Source organism: Microtus ochrogaster, chromosome X (genome assembly GCF_000317375.1).
Source record: "Microtus ochrogaster isolate Prairie Vole_2 chromosome X, MicOch1.0, whole genome shotgun sequence".
NCBI classification, from domain to species: Eukaryota; Metazoa; Chordata; class Mammalia; order Rodentia; family Cricetidae; genus Microtus; species Microtus ochrogaster.
This window is the reverse complement of record NC_022026.1, coordinates 16,506,545-16,516,699: the sequence shown is the minus strand read 5'-3', so window position 1 is coordinate 16,516,699 and position 10,155 is coordinate 16,506,545. Positions and strand designations below refer to the sequence as shown.

General features: G+C 42.1%; 1 protein-coding gene across 1 annotated transcript; it reads right to left on the bottom strand.

The window, feature by feature from the left end:
• Window positions 1-7,701: 7,701 nt before the first annotated feature.
• Window positions 7,702-10,123, bottom strand: LOC101987702 (UPF0472 protein C16orf72). Its single transcript, XM_005358517.2, has one exon. It carries the CDS (start codon window positions 10,027-10,029, stop codon window positions 9,199-9,201), a length of 831 nt encoding a protein of 276 aa, XP_005358574.1. The 5' UTR covers window positions 10,030-10,123; the 3' UTR covers window positions 7,702-9,198.
• Window positions 10,124-10,155: the final 32 nt, after the last annotated feature.

The following is a 10,155-nucleotide window of genomic DNA, read 5'->3' as shown; positions in this document are numbered from 1 at the left end:
GTATTCATGGAGGGTTGGCACATGCATGCCACACTGTGCATGTGGAGGTCAGAGGACATCTTACATGAGTCGGTTCTCTCCTTCTACCACGTGGGTCCTGAATATTGAACACACATGGTCAGGCCTGGTGGCAAGTGCCTTTAGCAATTTACCCATGTCCTGCCCACATTTGTCCTTTATATCACAACCCGTCCATCTTTACTAACAAAGTAGTTACTGTTTGGTAGAATTAACTATGCAGTAGAGAATTACTGCGGCAAAAAAATCCCTTCTTGCATGCTTTCTCCTGCAGCTGAAGCATTGTTGTAGCATGATCCTGGGATAGCGGCACAAAAAAGCCTCAGATCCCACACTCACCTACAGTATGTAGTGTTATCATCCAGGAAGATGTTGGGTTCCATGCAGAAGGCACAGCTGTCATCCAAAATTGGTGTGATAAAAATTGGCCTCACTGGAGACAGTGATATGCAGGTGTAGTTTCAGCTGGTGAGGCAGAGGCAGAAGGGTTCCTGGCTCTCTGGCCAGTCAGTCTGGTGGAATTGGTGAGCTTTGAGTTCAGTTAGAAATATTGTCTTGAAAAAATTGGGTTGGGTTTCAGGCAGTAAATGCAGCCTGTGTGAAAAAGAAAAACAGCTCCCAATGTACAAATGCAGTAGGTGAGTATTGTGCACATGATCTAGAGAGGTCACGAACACTTTTGAGCCTGGTTTCCTAGCTCTTTAGCCCACTTCAACCCTTCTAAGTGTCTTAATAAACTGTATCTAATTTTATTACTAAGATAATAATGAATTAGGAAATAATTAAGAAAGACACATGATATTAAACTACAAATGGGAAAACATCACTTTAATATAAGGCCTGAAACTCTGAAAACATCACTTTAATATAAGGCCTGAAACTCTGAAAGAGAGGAAAAGGTAGCCAGAACACTTAAAGATATCACAATGGAAAAAAAAGTTCTAAATAAAACATCAGATACTCGGGGAATAAAAACAACAATTAGCAAGACTAATGAAATCAAAAAGCCTTTGTACAACAAAGGAAGCAGTTAATCACATGAACATAAAGCCTACAAAGAGGGAGAAGGTCTTTGCTAGACATACAACTGGCAAAGGATTAATATTTAAATTATACAACGAAGTCAAAAACTAAACAATAAGAAATCAACCCAATCAATACATGGGTTAATCAAATGAATATATACTTCTCAAAAGAAGTGCAAATGTCCAATAAGCATGAAAAATTTTAAAATCAGGAGTTGGAGAAATAGTCAGTGGTTATGAGCATATACTACTCTTGCAGAGGGCACAGCTTCAGTGCCCAGAACCCATAGCAGGTACCTCACAATTACCTGTAATTCCAGCTCCAAGGGGATTCACTGCCCCTGAACTCTGAAAGCACGTTCTTTAACATGTGCACTTGTAAACACACACACACACACACACACACACACACACACTTAAAATCAATAAATCTTTAAAAATGTTCAACCTTACTAGTCATCTGAGAAAAACAAATTAAAACTACATTGAGATCCCATCATATCACAATCAGAATGAAAGTAATTAAGAAAATATATAATAATAAAACCTGAAGAGAATGTGGACAGAAGGGAATCCTTATACACTGCTCATGGTAATGTATATTAGTCCAACCATCGTGGAAATAAATATAGACGCTAAAAATATAGTATCATACGTCCCAGCTAGACCACACTTAGGTAGTTATACAAAGGGCTTCAAGTCAACTGTCACAGAGATACTTACACATCAGTGTGTACTGCAGCACTATTCACCATAGCTCACTGATTGAAAGTACGGTAGTGGATAGAAAAAGTGTGATATATATACAACAAAATTGTTTTCAGCCATAAAAAGACAAGTTATGTTACTTAAAGGAAAATAGAGGCAACCGAACATGATCATACTAAATAAAGTCTCAGAAAGATAAATGTATGTTTTGCATCATTTACAGTTCCTAGGTTTTATATAGATACATAAAATAATCTGCACACATTACATGAAAGGAGAAGCAAAGCTGTCTAGGGGAACAAAGGGGACAAATGTGAGGGGAGGAATGAGAAAAGGGAGGTTGGGGAGTGAGGGAATGTGCCCATTGTACAAAATATGTTTGTACGAAAGTTTCCATATTTAAAATGGTACCATGTTATGCCTAATGCAAACAATGAAGCAAAAACTTAAAAACAAAATGAGTTGGAGAAACAGAAAGGACAGAATGAATTGTAAGCAAATGGAACGTAAATACTGAAAGACTAGCATTTCATTCCTCCTAAAGCCTGAAAAATAAAAGTAGTGTCATGAAGTCTGTTTAGTTAATTTGATAAATATAAAAAGAAAAACATTCAGCCCATGTTTTTGGCATTGCAAAAAAACAGACTAAAAAGTTGACTAATTGATCTATTTTCAATAAGTTATGTGGACATCCTGTAGTCACTGACTTGGTCGATGGAGTTTTGCCTTAAAGGAGGCAAAAATTCTTATCACACAAAGCAAACTAGAGATAGCTACACTGTCTCCGGAGCTTCTGCTAAAACTTTACCCATGCTGGAAATCTCTCCACTGGATTGTTTTGGATATAGATCCAAACCTATTCATGTCTTTTCTGAGTCTTCTTTCTCACCTCCTTGTGTAGCACTGAACAATTTCTGATGACAGAAACCACGATTTCTTGTCATTTTCTAGTTCAAATCCTTGTTCATGCTGCCTGCTAAGCACTTGTTCCCTGGGACAGCTTTCAGGCCTACAGAATGCACTGAATGCCACATTCCAAAGCACTCCGTCCTGCTGGGCGCCGAGGAAAACAATCTCTTCAAACTCCATAATGTGAAATCTTCACAAGGAACAATCTCCCTCAGACAATTCCATTCACACATCTTATCCGTGAAACTGGGTCTCGGGAAGAGGTGACATCACAGACTTTCCCCTCTGGCCAGGGTCATGACCACCAAAGTTGTATTTAGAAGACTCCCACGTGGTTTGACACATGATTTTCTTAACAATTTAACATTTCCCCCAATGTTCCCATAAGCTTCCAATTTAAGATAGTCGCACTTAAATACAAAATTGGGTTCTGGTGTCAAGAAAGCCAGGGATTTCAAGAAGAATGAGAAAATTGTAGCCCATGTAGGAGGGAAAATGTAAGGCACAACACACATAACGCATGCCATATGTGGGGGTTTGTAGCAGAGTATTAGAAAGCATAAATACAGAAAGTATGACATCAACCAAGAGGCTGGATTTTTAAAGAGGAGCTAGGAATGCACTTGCCTATCATATGAAAGGCCCTGGGTCCTAGCCCCAGTGCCATGAAAAAACACTATACAATGTTCAAAAACAATTTTTATTTAAAAAATAAGATCTTTTAAAAATATCTGCAGCCAGCACTTGGAGGTAAGGGCTTTGGAAGCAGCAGGAAGATTAGTCCTCTGAGCTGGACAGCCAATTTGCCTCTAATTGGGCTGTAACAGGAGCAGAGCAGCAAACCCATGCATTCTGAGGACTCTGCAGCTGTCTTCAGAATACCCTGCCTAGGAGCTACTAAAGAAGACTCGGGGTTCATCTCAAAGCTCTTTATGTGAAAAAAAAGCAGCTTATATATCAGGGTGGTTTCCATTCCAGTTCTTCTCAGAGTTAGAGCCTGCGAAACTGCCAACCCCCTAAGTCTCCCTGTAGTGCACCGAATAGAGAAATCTAGGTGGCTAAAAAATATACTCTGACATAGCATTTTTGGAAAAGAAAGTGCCCAAATCATAGGCTATTTGGCTACACTATGCTTAGCAGCTATATCTAATCTGCAGCCTGAGGGCAGCATGCTCCCCAAGGTTGATATGAATGTGGCCCAGCAGAAAAGCATAAGCTTTCTTAAAACATTATGAGATTATTTTTAGCAAGTAGATTGTGCAGTGCTTTGTAGCTAGCAATGTTGTGTCACAGTGTCTAAAAGTTGGGCATGCTTGGGAGTCTAAGGCCTGCAGTTTTTTCCTTATTCTTGAACTACTGTGGAAAATGGAGCCAAAACAAAGAGGGTCGCACTACATACACATGTTCCCATCCTACAAGGAGACATACCACAGCCGGCTGCCTAGGCGATTTCCTGGCTTTGAATAATTTCGCCTTGGCAATCCTTACTGCAAGGAGCTTGTAGAGTTCAGCTGGTTATATACTTCTGCCTACCTAAATGACATCATAGGTTAGAGTGCAGAGCTCAGGGAGACCTACAACATCATCTAGCACAACAAGTGACTATTTCGTATACCAAACAGAAAAGGGCTTACTCAAGGTCACTAGTTACTGGGAAAGTCGAGGCTTTAATGTAGGTACCCTGTTCTTGTATCAGTGCCCAAGGCATGGTAATCTTACATCAAATTAGAAAGAAAGCCCATAACTTATTTGTTGTAGTTCTTTGGAGAAGCATACTTAGTGTTCCACAGAATAAAACTGTTCCTCTGACGGTATGTTTTGAACTTTTTTTCTCTAATAAAATGTTAAGACAAATCTTCTTTGTCATTAAAAACAGAAAAGTATAGCATAATACTGCATTTGTTTCTCAGCCTACATATGAAATCACAGAGGTTCTCACATACCTCTCTAGGGAACCAAGCACCTTGGAATGAGAATGAATGATTTGCAGTCCAACGCAGCACACAAAACTGCAAACTGACAATTCTAAAGCTTACCCCCTAAGTGAGGACATTGGGGAGAGAGAACATTTTATCCTGACATGGAAGGGCCTGAAAGGTATCCGAGAAAAAGTTAAAGCTTGGAGGGGGCTGACCCTCTAGGCCAAGGATCAGTTAGGTATACAGAAAGGGGAGCAGCTGAATGATGATTAAAAAGAAAGTAGAGAAGAAACCTCAAGTGGTCCATCTTGGCTGGTAGCGAGATTGTCATAGTGGTGACAAGGTGGTGACATGCTCCATGAACAAAAAATATCAAACGGTGCCCCCTACATAAATACAACATAGTGCCAAGCTAGAGTGACTTCACAATGCAAGCTCCTCATCTGCATCCCACCATCAACACATGAATTTAAAAGATCATACGCAACAAAACTAAGGGAGGAACAGGGAAAGGAAGAACAGAATTTACCAGTAAGTGACTGATGGTGAGCCTCTAGATGAAATCAACTACCACGCTGGTGAAATGAATAGTTGATTCTGACATGGATGGGGCCTTATAACTTGTGAAGATTCCACCACACATTGTTACTAAAAGATCAAATACATATGTTTAGACTTCCAAACAAGGGTTCAGGCTCCTGAGTAAATAATCCTTAACTACTATACCTGCTCCGCCATTTCATAAGAGCCAGAGCAATCTAATTGCAATGTTTTCAGTTCATTTGTCAGTTTTACTAGAAAGCAGTGGTTTTGTGGATAAAATATTCAGCTAGATGTTAAGAAAGAAGCCTTCTCTCAAGCTCCTATACTGGGAAATTTCACTTTAAGGGTTGTTTTTGTCGTTTTGTGAGACAGGGTCTTACCATGTACTCCTAGGTAGCCTGGAATGTAGATCAGCTGGCCCCAAACTTACACTCAGAGAGATCCACCTGCCTTCACCTCCTGAGTGCTAGGATTAAAGGTGTTCACATGGTTCACACATATAATTTTCACTTGAACCCAAGAAGGAAAATGTACAAATTATGCAAGATCATGAGAAAGATGTTTTCTATAAATAGGTAGGTTCTCTTTAGACCCACACAAAAAAAATTCTCCAATTATCAACTTCAAATGAGTTCCTTGAATCATTCATATACCTCAGAATCAGGGCCATGTTCAGACTTCATGTCTCATACTTACAGACTTCCTGAAAATAGGTAGTTTTGGGGAACGCCTTATTGTAAGAGAGGCCACTTGTTCGTTTCCCGGCTGCGCAGACTCCTGAAATAACCACACAGAAACTATATTAATTAAATTACTGGTTGGTCAATTACTTAAGCATATTGCTAACTAGCTCTTACATCTAGAATTAACCCGTCTCCATTATTTTATATTTTACTAGGAGGTCCGTGGCCTACCGGCAAGGTTTCATCACATCTGTCTCTGGCGGCTCCATGGCTTCCCCCTCACTCCACCTCCTTTCTCCCAGCATTCAGCTTAGTTTTCCCTACTGAACTAAGTTCTACCTTGCTATAGGACAAGCCAGTTTCTTTATTCATTAACCAATAAAAGCAACACATAGACAGAAGGACCTCCCACACCATCCCCTCACTGAGATTTTTTTATGTGAGCTGAAAGGTAGCTCCGAAACTGCTGAATTCACAGGATACCTGAGAGCCTTTTACTCTCTTTCTCATGGGAAATGAAGGTAAAGGCATGCAGGGGTGACATCTAGGAATAAGGGCATGGACATTTCTGGGGTCATAAGTCTACAGAATGGAGGGAGGCCCATGGCCACACGTGAATCTAGCTGACGGCTCTATTCATCTGCCCTCTTAAAATAGAAGCATTATGTGTCCATAATGAATTGGACACTGTACCAGTCATTTTCAGATCACCAGAGGAAACAAGAGAAAAAAATGCCTGCTCTCATAATGGCATACCCTATTCCAAATGTCCCCTAGGTGCCTGTTAATTACAGTTGTTTCTCAGTTAAGTTTGTGCCCAGAATGCCCCCAATGATTCTACCAGAAGAGTGCCTGCAAGTTGTAGAAACAGAAAGAAAAAAAAAGCAAATATTCAGAGAGGGACAGACTGCAGCTGAACTGAATGCTTTTTCAGGCTTGAAGAAGCACCACAGAACTCACTTGATGTGCTTTGTATCTTGTACGGGTTTGTGGCTTGGAAGGGTGGTGTGAACACAGGCTTCCTAAAGAAAGTCTTATCAGAGTGTCCATTGCCCGAGGCTGGGTTAGCCAAAAGACAAGGGCCCCAGAGAAGAACACCCTGTGAGATGCTGAACTGCCCCCGCTCCAGTGTCTTGCTTCTGGACAGCAGGACTCCTTCCAAAGCGAATCTTCCCAAAGTACCGCTTGGATGAAGGTATCATCCTTGGACCCAGATAAAATCTGTGGGAAGTTATTGAAGAGCTTCTAAACTTTGTCCCTATCCCTCCTACCCATTATACTCTTTCCTACTCAAAAGATACTAGATAATCTTCCAAAGATGGTTCCCCTGCTACTCGTTTTTCTGGAGCCAGTTTAAAGGGCAACTTTACCAGAAGCTGTGACACTATCAGCAAGAAACTTCTTTTGAGTTCTCCACAGCTCTGGAGTGCTTTGCCCACAGCTAGAAGGCCCTGCTTGGCTACATTGTTTATCTTCCATAGCAGAGCAAAGTCTTTGAGGATAAGGACTGTTTTATGGCTGCTATCTCTTCTCAGTCCTTAGACCAGAGCCTTGGTGTTTACTGAATGCAACACAAAGTTGTTTCTTTTCTTTTCTATCTGGGAATTCACTTTATAGTAAAGTTTTCTTTTAACATATTGCTCAGCTATGCATTTTTCTCCAGTCATGTTAATGAAGCAGGAACAACTCTGACGTCAACTTAGAGGCAGGGTGCCTTTAATAAATCTGTGATGTTTTATGCATGGCCTTTGGAGGACTCAAGAGATGCGGGCTTTTTTGTGTCCTTCCACTCCTTTCATAATCTCACTTCCACCACCCCCACCCACCAGCTGTACTTCTTCAACCCCCACTCTTATTAAAAACCACTTTAGCCTTTGAGATATCCTAGGACCTTTCCTTCCATATGCTTCCTGTACTTAGCCCCCTCTCCACATTCCTTTAGGCCATTATCCCTGGTCGCAAAGTGTGTTCCCCAGGCAATTTCAGGAACTCTAAGGATGCCCTAGTATTTATTGAGAGTGGTGATCCTAAGTCATGAGCTTATCATATTTACAATTAATACACAGACTATATTTAGGGAAGTTTCAACTATATGAAAACAATTTTTAGCTCAAGCAGAATACCAGGATTTTATTTGCTGATTCCTAGATTGATTTATTTTGCTGTCTTTGCTAAAATATTAGAACTTCAATGTTTGACTGACTTACATTTACAGAGGGAAAATATTTAGTGAGCTAAGCATTGCTGTCGACACTAGAAATATGAACTTCATGTGTTATTTGGAATGACTCTAGCAGACATATAAGCTCCATTTACAGAAGAAAACCCAAGGTCTTGTCCAAAATCATCCAGTTATTTTGTGGAGCTAGGGTTCTACCATTGTTCCATTCAGTATGGAGCATATATATTCTGTTAGTTATGCCATCATATCCCAGTAAAAAAATCCAGTACTTTCTAGTTGGTCTGCTGCTCTAAAACAGAATCCACTAAGATGCAAGCTCAGAGGCTTAGCCCATCGCTAACCCAATTATTATACCATCTACTTATACCACCATCACCAAAATCAACTGTGTTTCAAAGAAAAGAAGAGCCTAAAATATATTATTTTCATGATTTCTTTCTAGAAATTGGGTGCATGGTACAGTGCGGGTAAAACCAGATGACTCCAGATTCCACAGTATGTTAATCTTACATTTTGGTACAATGATCCAGGCGGTAGTGTCGCACACCTTCAATCCCAGCATTCTGGTGGCAGAAGGAGGCAGATTTCTGTGAGTTCAAGGCCATCCTGATTTACAGCGATAGTTCTAGGACAGCCAGAAAGCCTGTCTCGGAAAACCAAACCAAACAAACAAACAAACAAACAAACAAACATTTTGGTACAAAGTTACAATGTAAATGAATTAGCAATGACTATCAAAGCAAACAACCTACACACGAAAGGATAAAGTTATTCCACAATCAAATAAACTATTCCACAATCAAATCTACATCTATGTATTTCCCCTATAAGAATTTAAGGTAAGGTCACATTTATTCATTCAACAAACATTTATTGAGCCCCAGTAACTGTACTAGGTGCTAAGAAATACAACTTGAATAAGATAAATCAGGCTCCAGCCCTCACTGGATACGGTTTGTTTAAAGTTTAAATGATTTTGCTAACTATGCGATAGCTGATGTTCTGTAATAGAATTATATTTTGGGGAAAGTCAGAGTCATAGGAAGCCTCTTCTGGAATACTTTTACATTTTCTTTATGGTAAACGATATAAATCTTTAACTTAAGAGAGGGAAGATCAGCAGTCTCTAGGATGGTTTCAACAAGCACGTTGATGGTCAAGTTGACTGTCAAGCAATACGGTGGTGGATGGTGGTCAACCAAGGGGGTAGCTTAGACCATTCGGTTGCGCTTGTGGGATGGAGAGTCTATGGTGGCATCACCAAACTGGGCCGAGGTACGCTTACGGATTCCTCCACTGTCCAGACGGATAGCCAGTTCTTCTGAGCCCAAGGGGTTCGGATCATCTTCCAGAAAGCCACTTTTCCGACGCCCACTGCTGGCAATACCTCCATCTTGAGATGGGGAACCAGGAGTGCCAGATCGCATGCTGATGCTTGCCATGGCGCCATTGAGGCCATGGAGGGCGATGGCCTCGTGGAAGGGCTGCAGGTCGACGTCCACAGGTGCGGTGGACTCAGTGGCAGCAGCCTGACTGGAAGCAGCTGCGGGCGGCCTAGGGGACATCCTGGAGGTGCGTGGCGGGGGAGCGGTGGGGGGGACTTTGCCACAGAGGAAGCTAATGAGGTCTTCCCTGCGAATGATGCTCCTACCCTTCTTCACCCACTCCAGCACATCTCTAACGCGACGCTGGTAGCCAACCTGGACGCCCAGCTCAAAACTTCGCTGGTAGGCATCCCCGCTCTCTTTGTAGAGGCTGGTCACGGCCATGGCAGCATTCTGGAAGGGGTCCCACATAGACAGTCCTGGCTGCTGGCACCCGGAATCTTTGTAGAGCTGGGCCACCGCAGTGGCTGAGATCTGGAAGAGGTGCCAGAGCCTCTGCCGCTCGATCTTGAGCCCAGCCGCATCAGCAGCCGCCTCCTCCTGCAGCTCGGGGGACAGCTGCTCTTCCTGCTCTGCCTCAGCAAGGCACTGGCGCTCCCACTTAGAAAGCCAGGGCTCGGCGACCTCGGCCTCACGGTCCTTCTGCTGCTCCTCCATCCTTCTCTTCCTCCAGGCCGCGCGCCTTCCTTCCTCCACTACAGTCTCTGCAGCTGACTGTGGCTGCAGCTCCTTCACCTCCACCTCCGCTTCCTCCTCCTCCTCCTCCACCACCACCACCTCCAC